This window comes from Doryrhamphus excisus, chromosome 3 (genome assembly GCF_030265055.1).
Source record: "Doryrhamphus excisus isolate RoL2022-K1 chromosome 3, RoL_Dexc_1.0, whole genome shotgun sequence".
NCBI classification, from domain to species: domain Eukaryota; kingdom Metazoa; phylum Chordata; class Actinopteri; order Syngnathiformes; family Syngnathidae; genus Doryrhamphus; species Doryrhamphus excisus.
In genome coordinates, this window is record NC_080468.1 from 11,889,327 (window position 1) to 11,907,549 (window position 18,223).

General features: G+C 43.4%; 1 protein-coding gene across 1 annotated transcript; it reads left to right on the forward strand.

The window, feature by feature from the left end:
- The first annotated feature begins 3,864 nt into the window (after nucleotides 1-3,864).
- On the forward strand, nucleotides 3,865-16,859 carry LOC131126400 (leucine-rich repeat-containing protein 52-like). Its single transcript, XM_058068887.1, has 2 exons — nucleotides 3,865-4,790; nucleotides 11,268-16,859. Exons 1-2 carry the CDS (start codon nucleotides 4,142-4,144, stop codon nucleotides 11,582-11,584), a joined length of 966 nt encoding a protein of 321 aa, XP_057924870.1. The 5' UTR covers nucleotides 3,865-4,141; the 3' UTR covers nucleotides 11,585-16,859.
- The last annotated feature ends 1,364 nt before the right edge of the window (nucleotides 16,860-18,223 follow it).

Genomic DNA, 18,223 nt, shown 5'->3' on the forward strand with positions numbered 1-18,223 from the left:
TTATTATTATTATTATTATTATTATTGTTGTTATTATTATTATTATTTAATAATAATAATAATACTTTATGCAAACTATAACCATACATGAGAGTTATGTTGCAGTAAACATGCACTATATATTTCTTTTCATTTCTTTCACCATGCACACTCCCAGTCCACTCAACAAGAGACTGAGGTGAATTCCTGTTCGACTGGAAATGCCAAAACATTCGACGCGGACTACAATTGCTGATGATTTGTCCACTTCCAGTGTTCAACAAGCTCTGGATAACAAGTGGCATCAAAGACCTGCTGAACCTGAAGTAAACATTTAAAGATGGTGACACACAAGAGCTGAACTGGGTCCAGAATGAGATAAAGGAGCAGGGGACTACAGAAGGGAAATAGAACAAAGGATGCAGAATAACCACATGAAGGAGGTGTAATGGTAATGGTAATGGTTTTATTTCATTTGAACATGCATCAGATTACAATTGAATGCATCACATAATCAGTTCACAGTTCCACATGTCCAAAAGGAGTAGGAAGAAGCAAAGCTTATTAAATCCTACCCCTCCATCTGGTACTTTTACAATCAGTAACTGTTACATTTGTTCACTTCCTGCTTTCCTAATATATTTTAAGGGTTTTTTTTTTGCCCCTATGGACGGTGCCATTGGGCAAGGACTTCATAATTATTTTACATTATTTTGGCCTCACACAGTTGGTGAAACCATGAAAATCCTCATACCAGACCTGTTTCAGACCCTGTGCTATTTTCTAATACTCTGCCTGGCTCACAGAGAAACAGCAGCGCTTTTAACGCCTCTACAAAGAACTCCCACTCTGTTCCCCCTTGTCTTATAGGCCCCGTCCACATGGGAACGTTCTTGGGATTTTTCCTTTTTTGGCAGGTTAAAAAATAGTCGCATCCACACAAGGCCATTTAGGTTTGGATTTTTTTCATTTTTTGATAATAAAAACTTTGCATTTCAGTACATAGTTGTGAAAGTACTGCTAAAACAACATGTCTACTAGTGGCCTAAGGCTCCAGCACCCCCCGCGACCCTTGTGAGGATAAACGGTAGAAAATGAATGAATGAATGAAGCATCTCGCCTCACAGACTACCTGAATGACCGTGTGGAAGTGGTTCCCACCTATTAATACTTGGGTGTGTATCTGGATGATAAGTCTAGTCTGGCCTGCCAACATGGGGTAGCTAGTCGCCTATGATGCATTACATTCCTAATGGAGATGTCATACAACTTTATGTAAAAAAAAAAAACGGCAACTATCCCTTTCAAAGAGAGGTGTGTCTGGTGACAAGATAGAGTGCCGCTATAAACATGACCAAATTCTGTCACTAGATGTCCTCATAACATCACTGAACATGTGACAGTACTGTACGTGTGTAGCAGGTACTTGTGGCTCAGACACCACATGGTGTCACATGGCCTTTAGGCCCACCTTGTCACTCTTCTGAGCTTCCTGTCAGTGCCTGCCAGTGGGCGTGAAAGAGTGAGAGCAGTCAGCACGTGCAGTGTTGTGGCTGACATTGTGCTGTTACTTTCTCCTAGGGCCTGTCATCTGCACATCTGCCCCCCCCCCCCCCCCAACCACCACAACACACACACACACTGCCCTTCTCCACCTCCTCCATCGTACTCTGATTCAGCACTTCAACACCTACACAGAAAACCAAGAATACACTCAGACTGAGTGCGGACAACAACAAGTGCTGCCTGACCCCCCCCTGTCCCATTGCATCTCCCATCATCTGCTTGGAGGCTGCTTATGCTCGGTTTGGATTGGTGCAAGGTACAGCCAGGAGCTAAATGTCAAAACACATTATTTTGGAGGAAAGATTTAACTTCTAGTCTTTTCTGCTCTGTATACTTGTATTATTATTTATTTAAAATTACTTAAATTATTTGTGCAATTTACTGTTTACGCTGTACATTGTTGTTCATATTTGATGTCATCTATTTATTCTCCACATTATTATTATTGTTATTATCTATTATCTATCTATCTATCCCACCATCCATCCATCCACCCATCCATCTATCATCCATCCATCCACCCATCCATCTATCGACCATCCATCCACCCACCCACCCATCCATCCATCCACCAATCCATCTATCAACCATCCATCCATATCCATCCACCCATCCATCTATCAACCATCCACCCACCCACCCACCCATCCATCCATCCACCCATCCGTCTATCAACCATCCATCCACCCACCCATCCATCCATCCACCCATCCATCCATCCATTCATCCATCCACCCATCCATCTATTAACCATCCATCCATCCACCCATCCATCCACCCATCCATCCATCCACCCATCCATCTATCAACCATCCATCCATCAACCATCCACCCACCCATCCATCTATCCATCCACCCATCCATCCATCTATCAACCATCCATCCACCCATCCATCTATCAACCATCCATCCATCCACCCATCCATCCATCAACCATCCATCCACCCACCCACCCTTCCATCTACCCATCCATCTATCAACCATCCATCCACCCATCCATCTATCAACCATCCATCAATCAACCATCCATCCACCCATCAACCATCCATCCATCCACCCATCTATCAACCATCCATCCATCCACCCATGCATCTATCCATCTATCAACCATCCATCCACCCACCCACCCATCCATCCATCCATCTATCAACCATCCATCCACATCCATCCACCCATCCATCTATCAACCATCCACCCACCCACCCACCCATCCATCCATCCACCCATCCGTCTATCAACCATCCATCCACCCACCCATCCATCCATCCACCCATCCATCCATTCATCCATCCATCCATCCACCCATCCATCTATTAACCATCCATCCATCCACCCATCCATCCATCCACCCATCCATCTATCAACCATCCATCCATCCATCAACCATCCATCCACCCACCCACCCACCCACCCATCCATCCATCCATCCATCCACCCATCCATCCATCCATCTATCAACCATCCATCCACCCATCCATCTATCAACCATCCATCCATCCACCCATCCATCCATCAACCATCCATCCACCCACCCACCCACCCTTCCATCTACCCATCCATCTATCAACCATCCATCCACCCATCCATCTATCAACCATCCATCAATCAACCATCCATCCACCCATCAACCATCCATCCATCCACCCATCTATCAACCATCCATCCATCCACCCATGCATCTATCCATCTATCAACCATCCATCCACCCATCCACCCACCCACCCATCCATCCATCCATCTATCAACCATCCATCAACCATCCATCCACCCATCAACCATCCATCCATCCATCCATCCATCCACCCATCCATCAACCACCCATCCATCCAGGAGGTGGCCTCAGGGAAGACCCAGGACATGTTGGAGAGACCATGTCTCTCATCTGGCCTGGTGACGCCTCGGGATACCAGGAAGGAGCTACATGAAGTATAGCCATGACTTATCTTGTATCTCCATTGCAACCTCTCTAAACTCCGTGGCCACTCGGAGAACATCCTGTTTGAATGCAACCACGTGATCAGCATGCACGGCGCATCGGTCACACACCTGGTGCACGTGAGAAGCGCACCACAAACTACAGCATTACATCCAACATACATGTTTAATGATCAACCATCCTGAGCGGCTTGCACGCTCACACTTGACACGTGCAGATTGTGACGTCACTGCGTGCACGACTGGAGCAAGTAGGTCAGGCAAACACACACAAAACGCATGCATGACAGTGGATATTTTGTTGTGCCTTGCCCTCTCTCCACCTCCTTCGTGCACAACAACCCACCCGAGCCAAGCAGCACCCATTGTGAGCGCGCACAGTGAGCGTGCACAGTCGTGTTCCGGTGGAGGACTCAGTAATAATAAATCCACGAGGTATGACAACCGACGTGAGCTCATCGGATGCACACTGGATCAGAACCAGCTGACAGGATGAGCTGAAACATTACGCGCCAGAGGGGTGCCAAGGGCAAGAGTCTCCACACTGACCTCCCGTGGAAGTAATCCTTCCGTTATTCCGATCGCCTTGGCGGAGGTCAATGAAGAATGTAAGCGTGCGTGGATCTCTCCAAGCGGACTGCATGAAGCCCTCGGCGGTGTCATGCGTCTTGCCCCGCAGCCAAGCGCGCAACCGCTGCGGCTCGTCGTTGTGCTCCTGGTCTCCACGGGGGTGATCGCGTCCCCGCTGCTGTCGTCGGGCTGCCCGGACCGGTGCGTGTGTGACGACCAGCTGGTAGTCCAATGCGCCGGGCAGCACCTGACAAGCTTCCCCGTGGACTTGCCGCTGGCCACTCGGCAGCTCATCATCTCCAACAACCGCATCGTGGAGCTTCCACCTCTCGCCCTCAACTACCTCTCGGATCTGGTCTACTTGGACTGCAGCAACAATTCCTTGACTGAGATCTCCCAGTCAACGTTTGGGAATTTAAGGAAGCTGGCCTACCTTGACCTTTCCTTCAACACCCTCACCCGGATAGAGGACAGGACCTTCGGCCCCCTGGCGAGCTTGATCATGCTGAGGATGACTGACAACCCGGAGCTGTCTGAGATCCACCCGGACGCCTTTGCGGAGAACCCGGCTTTGCAGGTTCTGGATGTGAGCCGGAACAATTTGACGGTCTTGAACATCAGCTCACTTATCTCGCTGCCTGCCCTGCGCTCCATCGGCCTCAGTGGGAACCCTTGGAGCTGTGAGTGCATTATCGAGGAGCTCTGCCTGTGGGTCCATCTGGAGGGATTCAAGTTTCAAGGTATAGTACTGTTTTATTTTGTGGATAAAAAAAAACCCTCCATAATGCAACCCAGCTACCAAAATCGACGAAAAGGCAAAACAAGCATTGGTGTCCAAAGTGTGGTACAGGGACCATCTGTGGAACATGGCTCATTGCAGAGTGTGAACATTTTTGGCTTTCTGGAACAGATTAATTGGATTAACATGATTTCTTATGGGAAATTTGGCGGTATTTCAGTATGTTGTGTGTTTTTTTTTTTAATAACTTTATCCTGTATATTGGCTGCATGGGGGTCGAGTGGTTAGCACGCAGACCTCACAGCGAGGAGACAAGTGTTCAATTCCACCCTTGGATATCTCTGTGTGGAGTTTGCATGTTCTCCCCGTGCAGGCGTGGGTTTTCTCCTGGTACTCCGGTTTCCCACATTCCAAAAACATGCTAGGTTATGAATGTGAGTGTGAATGGTTGTTTGTCTATATGTGCCCTGTGATTGGCTGGCGACCAGTCCAGGGTGTACTCTGCCCGAAGACAGCTGGGATAGGCTCCAGCACCCCCGCTAGAAAATTAATGAATAAGATGAATTGAAATCTATCAGTCTGGAAAAGGTTATAAAGTCATTTCTAAAGCTTTGGGACCACAGCGAGAGCCATTATCTACAAATCTCAATTCATCTCAGTTATTTTTTAATGGACCAGGTCATTTTTTCCACACAAGGCCATATAGGTTTGGATTTTTTTTCCTCCTATGATAATAAAAAGTTAGCATTTCGGTACATAGTTGTGAAAGTACTGCTAAAACAACATGTCTACTAGTGGCCTAAGGCTCCAGCACCCCCCGCAATCCTCGTGAGGATAAGCGGTAGAAAATGAATGAATGAATGAAGCATCTAGCCTAAGCTCCTCAGGGTGGTGGCATGGATCACAGACTACCTGAATGACCGTGTGGAAGTGGTTCACACCTATTAATTACTTTCCCTCCTCTTCCATCTCAAAAAATATCTATGACAATAAAGGTGTGTTATTGTCATAGAAAGGAGCAGACCTGGTCCATGCAGGTTGGTAAAGTCCACAGTGTCCCTGCAAGGAGATGCAGGTGCTGGAAGTGGAGCATGAGGACATTAATATGAGCCGAGATAAAAGAAGCACAGGCAGGAAGCCATGGGATTTCTCCCATCTGTGTTTATTTATTCACATTTCCAGGCCGGGAATGTGAAGACTCAGTGTTCCGTCTGTAATCATTCTGTGTTTGGGTCACCTGATAAGTGTAATTAGTTAGGATTCGCCTCTAGATATCGATCATGGTGTGTGTAACGTTGCAAAAGGGCAGATGCTATTTATACGTCGACTTAGTGAAAGAAGCCAGTCGCAATTTCTAACACCAGCGTTAGAATGCGGCATCAAAAAGGCAACCACTGCATACAGTAATTATACCCACTCCACATCCGTACTAACCAACCACCCACCCAAACCCTACAGCTCAGACCAAGTCCGAAAGGAGTCCTGTGAAAGAGATGGCCTATTTCCGTGCCGCTCACTGCCTTTTGTCTAACTTAATTTAGAGTGGAGTCTCTTGCAGTGACAGCTGCCAGCAAGGGAGGAGGCGGAGAAGGAGGACACTTTTGTCTGATCATGTCTTTCAGGACGGATGACAGCCCAGAAGATACCTCAATTATCGGCTTTATACCCGAAAGAACACCTTAAACCCACATTTGGGAGGCACCTGTGTTTTTCTTGCGAGTCTCGTTACGTCTCATCTGGGTCTCACCTGGTTCACACAACATGTCTGGCTTGTCTCTTCAGTTTCGGAGACGCATCACAAGGAACCGACAGATTTTCCTCAATGTGTCGTCCTCCTCAGTTAGATTAGCTCCCTCAGCTGTTATATAAGGGTAGCGTCTACAAATAGAGTGGTGAGGATGGGGGGTAGGCGAAAGGGAAAGCCCTCACGTTTCGATGCCAGTTCTTTCCGAGGAGGGGGGGGCGATGATGGTATGGAGCCAGAAGGGTTTCCTTCTTAGCTGTCAGACACGTGCGCAAATATTAGCAGACCGTGCAAGGACGCAGTAAAAGATTGGGGAAGTTGGGCCTGGATATGCAGGAAATGAGCGGCCATTGTGAGGATCAGAGAAGGCTTGGGATTCTCTGTGCTGATTGCAGCTTAGAGGAGTCCTCATGATCTTCAGCTGCAGGCTCAGCTTCACATCTGCGCACCACTTCTCTGAGGAAAAGAAAAAAAAGGGGGGGTGGGGGGATTTGTGCTCAGATGATACAGTGGATCCCCGGACATTGGCTGATTTTTGGTTAAAAATTCTATTTTTTAATCCACCCTAATTCAGTAATAATTTATAAATACAAGATATGACAGATTGGGGTTGTACATCTCTTTGCTTGGATTTTCTCTGGATCTGCACTCGGTATTCCAGCTTTCTCACAGATTCCAAAAACATATTTGGCTGATTTGAGACTCTAATTTGTCCATAGGTGTTCAAATATATGGATGGCTGGAATTATCCTGGAAAATGTGTCTGTCGAACTTCCATGTTTGGAATTCAACACCCATAGGAATCTGACTTAATCCATTCTATAGGGCCAAACCGTCACCTGATAAAACCTTTATTTATCATTCTGTAATATAATATTATACAGGGGGCTGCATGGTGAAAAAGTGATTAGTGCGTACAGGCCTCACAACTAGGAAACCCGAGTTTAATTCCACTTTCGGCCATCGCTGTGTTAATTGGCGACTCCAAATTGTCCATAGGTATGAATGTGAGTGTGAATGGTTGTTTGTCTATATGTGCCCTGTGATTGGCTGGCCACCAGTCCAGGGTGTACACCGCCTCTCGCCCGAAGACAGCTGGGATAGGCTCCAGCACTCCCCGCGACCCTCATGAGGATAAGCGGTAGAAAATGAATGAATGAATAATATATGTAATACAGGGGGCTGCACAGTAGGCGAGTGGTTAGTGCGTACAGGCCTCACAGCTAGGAGAACCGAGTTCAATTCCACCCTCAGCCATCTCTGTGTGGAGTTTGCATGTTCTCCCCGTGCATGCGTGGGTTTTCTCCGGGTACTCCGGTTTCCTCCCACATTCCAAAAACATGCTAGGTTAATTAGCGACTCCAAATTGTCCATAGGTATGAATGTGAGTGTGAATGGTTGTTTGTCTATATGTGCCCTGTGATTGGCTGGCGACCATGAATGAATGAATGAATATTATACAGTCTACTTTTGATAACAGATGTCTGACTGTGATGGCGTTGATGCGTACACTCTTAAGATTACTTTTCGGAATATTTTAATGATTTGAAGTTTGTTTTTTCCTGAAAATTCTGTTTCCAATTTCACATTTGAAATTATTGTGTATTATTGTGTCATAATATCAGGGGAAAATAAGCCCATTTTCTGCTGTCAACTATCACAGCAAACTGTGGCGGGGAAATGAGAGCTGGCGTATATCTTTGGGCTGTTGTTGCAAATAGAGTGTCACAGGAAACCCTGAGTGGAAAATACTTCCACTACCCGCTGGGAATTCCCTCCGAGGGGAGCAGAAGCCATCATTGTGTGTTATCCCCAGTTCATGTCGACTGTAAGAAAACCCCCTTCGGATTAACAATGATTCCCTCCTGAGGTGCTGCAGATTTGAGCAATGACTGACGAGCCTCTGAAAATGTCTCCTGCAGTTTACTGAAAATCTCAACATTTCTGTTTAGATTTGTAGAGTTCTGAAAGGTCTCAGTCGTCGTCATTCCATTTTAATCTCTGGTTTCCTGCACATACACACACACACACAAAAGCCAGAGTCACGTTCAAATCCTCCAAGCAAGAAAAGGCTTTGAATAATTCATCCTTAGTATTTTTTTTGTGTAATTTAATGCTGCATGAAGTCAAGATTGTGTTACCTAGGAAGCTTGTTGTTTCCTGATTAAGAAGGTGACATTGTTATTCACATGCAGTCTCCACACCTGACAGAGGGAATAAGTTGATATGCAAAACAATCCACAACCCTTATACATTATTTATCACGTTCTTCCGTTCAATCCCTGAGATGCTATTTATAGTCTAAGAAAACAAAGATACGTTTATCACATAAAAGTCCTGAGAAATACTTGCAGCTGAGTGTGTTTTCATTCCCACAGAATAAACCACACAGTCGGACTGTGCCGCAGTCATGAAGTTCTCATTAAAACTCTCACGCAAATTTCGGATTATGTTGATTAGCTCTTCTTCATACTCCTTCTGCAATCGCCTTCATGCACAATGTAGATGATTTTCATCATTAATATACGCCCACAGGCCACTACATTATAACCATTGGGACAATCTTCTAATGCAGGAGTGGGCAAATATTTTGACTCGTAGGCCGCATTGAGTTAACAAAATTGTCCGGGGTGACAGAACATATATTTAACACACAAACTATTTTATGCTTATAATTTTCCTTGAATTATTTGATTAATTTTATGTGTAAAAGTGTTATACTATCAGCTGTATGTGCTCATGTCCATTTTAATGATCATACCACATCAAACTATGTCATTTAATTTTGCAGTTTTGTTTTTGTTTTGTTTTGCCAGTTTGTATGTAGACCATTCCTTCGTTTTCATATCAACGGAGGAAAAAAAATCCAAACCTAAATGGGCCTTTGTGGAAAAAATGACTGCCCGGTACATTAGAAAATAACGGAGATGAATTGAGATTTGTAGATAATGGCTCTCGCTGTGGTTTGCTGGAGTCCCAAAGCTTTAGAAATGGCTTTATAACCTTTTCCAGAATGATAGATTTCAATTCATCTTATTCATTCATTCATTTTCTACCGTTTATCCTCACGAGGGTCGCAGGGGTGCTGGAGCCTATCCCAGCTGTCTTCGGGCGAGAGGCGGGGTACACCCTGGACTGGTGGCCAGCCAATCACAGGGCACATATAGACAAACAACCATTCACACTCACATTCATACCTATGGACAATTTGGAGTCGCCAATTAACCTAGCATGTTTTTGGAATGTGGGAGGAAACCGGAGTACCCGGAGAAAACCCACGCATGCACGGGGAGAACATGCTTAAGATGAGGTGTGTCAGAAAAGTTCCAGGACTGATACCACAAAATATATAGCTCAAATCAAAACAACAAACTAAGTTTTACCCATTTGAAGTTAACTTTCCCAGCCTTCTCTGCCAAGTCTTCATGCACTCCTGCAAGGATTCTTCCAGGATCCTCAGTCGTCACAGCCACGGCCAGAAGGATAAACACATGAAAGTGTGTCAGGACATCCTCAAGCGTCTTGAAACCGAACCAGACTTGCTAGCGAGAGTCATCAACGGTATTGACTCATGGAGCCTTGAGTACAACCCGTAGACCAAACGTCAGAGCCTTCAGTGACTTCGAACGAGACAGTCAAAGTCATGTTACAGCCAGTATGGCTACGTAGAAGAACGTCGGTGAACCTCACTTGCTGATGCCATCGACATCGAGTTGACAGCTTTGGGCTTTTAGCTTGATGCCTTGTCCCTCTCGACTCTGAATCAGGAAACCCTAGATCGAGCCTTGGTGGATGTTTTGACAAGGTGGGTAATCAATCAGGTGCATCGTCCATGTGACTCCTTGCCACAGGCCCAGACCATCAACCAGAATGACCACAAAGAGATCCTGCACAATGACAACGTGCCCACTCACAATGAGCATACAGCAGTTTCTGGTTGAGGAGCATCATCAGAGATTTGACTTGGCTTGACTTGACTTGGCTTGACAACAGAGGACACTTGTTTTGAAGGTGTGGATGACATCAAGATGGCTGGCTGAGGAGCTTCATCAGAGACTTGACTTGACATTGACTTGACTTGGCTTGACTTGACATCAGAGGACACCTGTTTTGAAGGTGGCTGGTTGAGGAGCTTCATCAGAGACTTGACATTGACTTGACTTGGCTTGACTTGACATCAGAGGACACCTGTTTTGAAGGTGTGGATGACCTCAAGATGGCTGGTTGAGGAGCTTCATCAGAGACTTGACTTGACATTGACTTGACATCAGAGGACACCTGGCTTGAAGGTGTGGATGACATAAAGATGGCTGGTTGAGGAGTTTCATCAGAGACTTGACTTGACTTGGCTTGACATCAGAGGACACCTGTTTTGAAGGTGTGGATGACATCAAGATGGCTGGTTGAGGAGCTTCATCAGAGACTTGACTTGACATTGACTTGGCTTGACTTGACATCAGAGGACACCTGTTTTGAAGGTGTGGATGACATCAAGATGGCTGTGACAATGGAGCTGGGTAGAAGATCCAGAGAAGGATCTTCTTTCTCAGTCGACTTCTCAGCTGTTTTGTCTTTGGTATGTCCCAAGAGAAAGTCACAAATAAATAAGCCAGGCAATCAGAGAAATGCCAACTTAGCAGATTCCCACTGTATTCATCGAACAATGTGATAAAATGTTCTGATATTCTGCTCTGATGTGAGTCATCTCATCCTGCTTTATTGTTTATGTAACAGATGAGGGTCAGACCGTGTGCGGTTCCCCGGACGAGCTTCAGGGCCATCGTCTTGGCGAGGCGGGAATCCAACTACGGACGTTGTGTCACCACACGTTGGGTTCCTGGGACTACCTTTTCTTCGTCATCATCGGCTTTGTCATCTTCGCCGCCGGCACCGTGTCGGCCTGGTTCATGGGGGTCATCATGGTGCTCTACGAGCGCTACATCAAGAAGAAAGATGAGCAGCTGGAGATGGACGAAGAGGAGGAAGCGGACACGGGCCGGACCACACGTACCAGGAGTGACCATGATGATGCTTTGTTAAAACACTCTTGACCTCACTTTGGATCGTCACTGTGCTTCCTGTCCAATCCCACGACTTCCTGGATTCATCAGAGAGGAGGACCCAACTTGGATCTTAGTCACAGTGACCATGCTTGCACGATTGTTGACGATTGGGTTGGGAAGTGTTCTGCCTGAATGACAAGGAAGATATGAATCAAGGTCCCTTCAAGCAGGCATGCCCATAAGTGAGTACTTAAGGTGCAGCCATTGTGAGAAAACTGATACTTATGGTTACCTACCTCGCAAACACTGCCAGATCTATCAACGTACAGAAGTCTATTCATTTCCTTCATCGTACTTATATAGGTACTTATGTACCGCATAAGGCTTATTACTGGATTTCTATAAAACTTTTTGTACCTTCTACACGCCCAAACACTGCATGCGTGTTACCTAACAGTACGGTCAAGGGTACAAAGCAGCACTTTTTAATGGTACCACCACACCAGTGACACAACCATTGTGTGCTAGGAAAGCTTAGTACAATCATGTACTTAACTATGAATCAGACGACCAAATCTAATAGTAAGCAATGTTCCATTAAAAGCCATTTCTATTGTGGGAGACACGTTCATTTTTACTTAAGCAAATAATATTTGTGTATTTAAACATAAAAGATGTACCTGCTGCTCAGTCCCAACAACAATAGCAGTCATTAATATATTTTCTAAACTCAACAAACAGACCAAAGGTAGTCATTTTTTAATTATAATACGAGCAAACATCCTTTTATCATAATGTAATAAATGGTTACGCATACACTCCACTGACATTCTGTCTGTTGTGCCGCTTCCTTGTTGACATTAACAAGAAGATACTAAAGATAAAAACTACATTTCAAAACCAGTCTATGCTCCAAAAAAACATATTTTTATGATCATATTTAGATGTAATGGGCTCTATCAATCATCCTATTGAACCCATACACCGTAGCAGCGTGTAAATAACTCCTCCATGCTAAGGCGAGGTAAGCAATGCATTCATAAATCAATATTTATAACGTGTCTTTTCCACATATGATGGCGTCGAAGGGCTACATTGGGAGGTGTGAAGGAGCGTAGAAGCTGTGGAAGGACATACCTGTACATCATTCCATGTTTGCGGTGTAACCGTCTTCTGCACCAATAAGCCTTTGGAGAGACGACAAGCTAGAAAGAAACAGGGCTATTCAACAACTTTGATATTTAATTGGTTGCACTTTGTGGATGACTGTTATGATATGATAAAGAACAAATAACATGGACAACATTTGGGTTAGTACACCTGAATCTTATTGTTTTTATATTTTGATCTATACTATGCGTCCAACTTTGCGGTGTTCTTGCATCATGGATTCACCATCCATCCATTCATCCATTTTCTTCCACTTATCTGGGTTGCGGGGACAGGAGTCTAACTCGGGAACACTTCCTGGTCTCCGACTACCTCTTCCAGCTCCAGGAATGGGACACTGACGCAGTCCCAGGCTAGATGAGAAACCCTACAGAGTGTTCCTTCTGGGCATGCCCAGAACATCTCAACAGGGAGGCGTCCAGGAGTGCATCCGGACTACATCCTCGAACCAACTCCTCTTGATGCGAAGGAGCTTGGATGCCTGGATGACCTATGACCTTACTTTTTTGGTCACTATCCAAAGCTCATGACCATCGACTGGTAAATTGAGAGTTTTACCTTCTGGTTCACCTCGATCTTTACCATCGATCTCATATTCGTGATCCCAAGATACTTTAACCCCTCCACCTGGGGCAAGACCTCCCAAACCCAAGGGTTCAATCCATTCTTTTCTGACTGAGATCTCAGATTTGGAAATGCAGAGTCCAATTCACACTCAGCTGCAAATCTCCCCAGAAGATCAGAGCTTGATGAGACCATCAGGACCACATCATGTCCAAATAGCAGAGACGAGATCCTAAGGTTCGCAAAACTGACACCCCAATGCCTTGGCCGTACCAAGAAATTCTGTCAATGAAAACTATGACCAGAATCCATGATCTTTGACGGAGGTCAACATTCACTGTGAACAGGCTTGACTTACTGCTGACCAAAGGAACCAGGTTTCGCGTTGGGGCAGTAAAAGGAGCGGCGTACCGTACCCACTCTTGTGAGCCATTGTATGGTTTACATTTGTTCAAACCTAATATAATAACAAACAATACTTAACGACGTAGCCGTCGGTGATTAAGTGGCACTGTAAGCGGACCCCGGCTTTGACCTCTTGCAGATACACGGTGACTTTGCTCTCCAGTTTCAGCTCTGGTGTCAGACTTACTGGCGCTGAGCTGCAGCACACCATAGGACCCTTCCTGGAACACAGTCAGCAGCATTCAGTATAAATAACTCAGGAATGAATGTGTGTGTTTGCGTCTCATTCTAAACAATATACACACCTATCTATGCATGCAACAAGAAATATTGTCACTGAAACTGGATACCTAACGAGAAGGCTGTGCTTTGCTGGCTTTTTGCATGGGTTCCGTCTGTTTATACAAATACACTATCTTCATTATGTCTACATGTAAATCCACCAGGGAGGGAGGGACCTAGTAATAAAAAGGTCACGATTTGTGCAATACTTTTTAAAAAATAAATATGTACATACAATGTTGTGCTGGTTTATTCGTCTCTAGTTAACCACATTTTGTCCATAGTTGACTCATAATTAATCGCGGATAAAAAATAAGTTGTTATCCTTGATAAGTATACCATTGAAAGATCATTTTAAAGTTTGAAAGTTTTTAATACACCCATCACAAGACTGGGTAATATGTTTCCTCTGTACATTTTTTGTTGTTTATGAAACATTCTGTTGTTTTTAAACAGCTCAACACTAAATGGACCTCAATGTATAAAAAAATAACAATATACAACAAGTAGACAGTAGTAAAGTAAACTGTCCATCACTCAAATATTCTCTTCAAGCAAATAATCTCACAAATACTGTATTGTGACTAATATTAATTACAAATAAAGGTTTACAAAAATACCCAAAAGCTAAGTGAAATGGAAACAGGGTGTCAGAAAAAAAGGGTTCAAAAGCAGTCAGTAGACACGTACACACAAAATCCATACACTTTTCTTTGTCTGGTGACTTTAACAATGTTTTCTTTTGATCGTGACTGCAAAATAACCCAAAACGGAGCCAAGTGTAAGTGCTTTGTTTAACAAAGAAGGTGAGAAATATAAAATAACTAATTGCAAAATGCAGGTAATTAATGCACGCAATGGTGCACACAATGGGACACACCAATTAAAACGCTGTAAATGTAAATGGTGTGTTCATTCATTCATTCATTTTCTACCGCTTTTCCTCACGAGGGTCACGGGGGTGCTGGAGCCTATCCCAGCTGTCTTTGGGCGAGAGGCGGGGTACACCCTGGACTGGTCGCCAGTCAATCACAGGGCACATATAGACAAACAACCATTCACACTCACATTCATACCTATGGACAATTTGGAGTCGCCAATTAACCTAGCATGTTTTTGGAATGTTGGAGGAAACCGGAGTACCCGGAGAAAACCCACGCATGCACAGGGAGAACATACAAACTCCACACAGAGATGGCCGAGGGTGGAATTGAACACTGGTCTTCTAGCTGTGAGGTCTACGCGCTAACCACTCGACCGTGCCGCTAAATGGAGTGTTGTTGACAGTTTTTAGTGTCAAAAGGCTTTATAGGCGGAATAGGTGCATCCCATTACGTGCATTCTTAACTGCCTTGTTTTATCTCTTTTTATATCTTTAGAATGCACAGAAAAGAGAAAGTCCTGCGTTCATGTCTCACATACCTATTGCGGATGATGGGTAAAATTTAAACACCACAAGATTCCCATCAAATTTCTACATTAACTGAAAAACACGCCAACCGAGGAGTACAATACAATACAGTACAATACAATTCTAAAGCGCTGCAACCACAATAGGAAACACATTGTCCCTGATGCGCTTTATAAATTACGTTTCCACTATATATTTATATATAGCCTGTGTATTCTATTTTATTAATGTGTTCAATGAGTGTACCATACATATCTTCTCCAGCCATGTATGCAAACGGTATAACGGTCATAATGTGCGTTAGCCATGCATCCATTTGACTACGGTCGCATCAGTGAATAGCCACCCAAACGCTGAATGCAATTGGATATGGAAATTTCCCACCCGAGGCTATTTACGCTGCTTTACACTTATGTATAGTCCCACATTTGCTCACTGATGATGTGACATCAACTTTGAGCATCTCTAACTGACCATAGCATTTCATTTCTTTACACACACACACACACACACACACGAATAGGAAGAAAATCCTTCTCATCACCAAGCAGCCGAATGACTTACACATTTAGACATGAGGGATGAGGAAGTGGATGCCTGCATTCCACTTTTAAAGAATAAGTCACTTATAATCACTGCCACAAAGACATGACAGCACCAAATTACCATGAGAACAAGTTATATAAAATGCTTATGCAGTGGCAAACTTGCAAGCTATTTCCACTAAAGAAGTCTTGCACATTTCTAGACGAGGCTTGGGGTTTATTACTAGTTATTGAAATGATTCAGGACATCATATAATATTATGAGTCGCTGTCGTGATGATTGATGGACAGTCAGGAAGCCGCTTGGCAGAGTCGAGGATGCTGCTGATGCTTTTCCATATCCGCACACAGGCTCAGGGGGCCTTCCAGCTTTGACCACTGAAAGGTCATTTGAGAGGATGTGGTGTGTTCTTCTATGCACGCACAAACACACACACAGACACACACACATGCATACTGACTTGTAGGCTACACAATGATACACAATGGAGAGGAAGCAATGTGTTGAGCTGTGTTTTCACTGTGATGCTGATCCAATAGAGAGCATCTGCACAAGTGTGATAATAAAAATCCATAAGCTGCAACTCAAAGGGGACCAAAACAGAGCTGTGGGCTCTACAAATTGTATTCCTATTCAAAGTACTGCCGTGCCTGAAATGGTCCTATAAAAATATATTTTTGCTCACTTCATCCCCTCTTATCACCAGCTTCTATCTTTAGATTTATATTTAGCTCTCCGCGGGCTTTGTTGATTTTTCCTAAAGATATTTTTGGCCATAACTCCTGTTGTTTTTGTTGCTCCATCTCTATTTCTGTCTTTTTAAATACATTATTTTGAGAAGCATGATTGTGCACTTTTTTAATAAACAGCCAGATGAGCAGAGGGCTGTGACTCTGATGTCAGCGGCTGGCTAAGCCAGCTTAAAAAAAGACTGGAAATGGACGAGCGGAGAGCCAAAGAAGAATATCTGCCCCAAAGCTCTTTAGCGGACTTTGTTCATCTGTATGAAAATTAATGCAAACATGATATTCTAAATATAAAAATGACTTGCATGTTGAAGATGGTTTCGTTGGTACACTTTTTATCATTCACGTTTACTTTAAAGTCATAACTTTTGTAACTGTCCTAAGGGATTGATATACCTTATTGCGGCATAACAAATTTCATGTGCAAAAGATGAGTCTAGAATACTTGAATTTTTTAGAAAAGAGAAAGCAATAACAGTATAGAAGCAATAGAATGCCTGCTTGCACTTGATTTTGCTTGGTTTAAGAGGGGACAGTTTTAAAAAAACGACTGAAGACAACACAAAGAGAAGAGAAAGCAATGACAAGACAGCAACAGCAATAACATCTGCTTGCATTTGATTTTGCTTGGTTTAAGAGGGGACAGACAGGGAAAAAAACAATAAAAGACAGCAGTAAAGTAAAGCCAAAAGCAATATCAGAAGGCAACAACAAAGCCTGCTTGCTTTGCTTGATTTTGCTTGGTTTAAGAGGGGACAACTTCAAAAATGACAGACGATAACAGATAGAAAAGAGAAAGAGAAAGCAAAGAGAGTTTAAGAGGGGGCAGACAGAAAGGAGAAAAGGCTGATAAATTATCAAAAGTTAGCATTGTTATCAAAACACAACAGTTTAACCCAGAAGTACTCACCCAGTTACAGATTACAGTGACATGGAACACATAGAAGCTGAAATCTGATTGGATTTTTAAAAAATGTGGACTATATATGCTACATTATAAATTTGCTAAAGTGCTAAATGTCAATGTGATATCCAGAATGCTAAAATGCTAAAACTACCACCCAGCATGATGCCCAATACACATAAATGCTAACAATGCTAACAGATAAGATGCAATCAACCTGTAGTATGTAGACAAAACGGAAATGCTAACAGTGGAAAGAGCAGTGCAGCTAAGCCACAAGCTACAACATTATGTTGGGAATAAATTAATATAATTTTATGCAACAAATACGAACATTAGTATGCAAATGTAAGTCAGTGCATCTTTAGGCCAGCAGAGAAAGCTTTGCAGGCGCTGCCCTTGAGACACTGGACATATAGATGTTTTTGTTCTGTTTTAAGGGTTTGGTGTATAGTTTATTATTTATAATTTAAAAAATATATATATTAAATGTGTTTAATTTAACATTTAATTTAATAATATATTTAAAAAATATTTGTTATTAATTAAATTAATTAATTAATTATTATTATTATTATATGAGTTTTATATATACAAAAATACTAGAATTAAAAATATATATTTTTATATTCACATTTTATTGTTTCAAATTGACATTT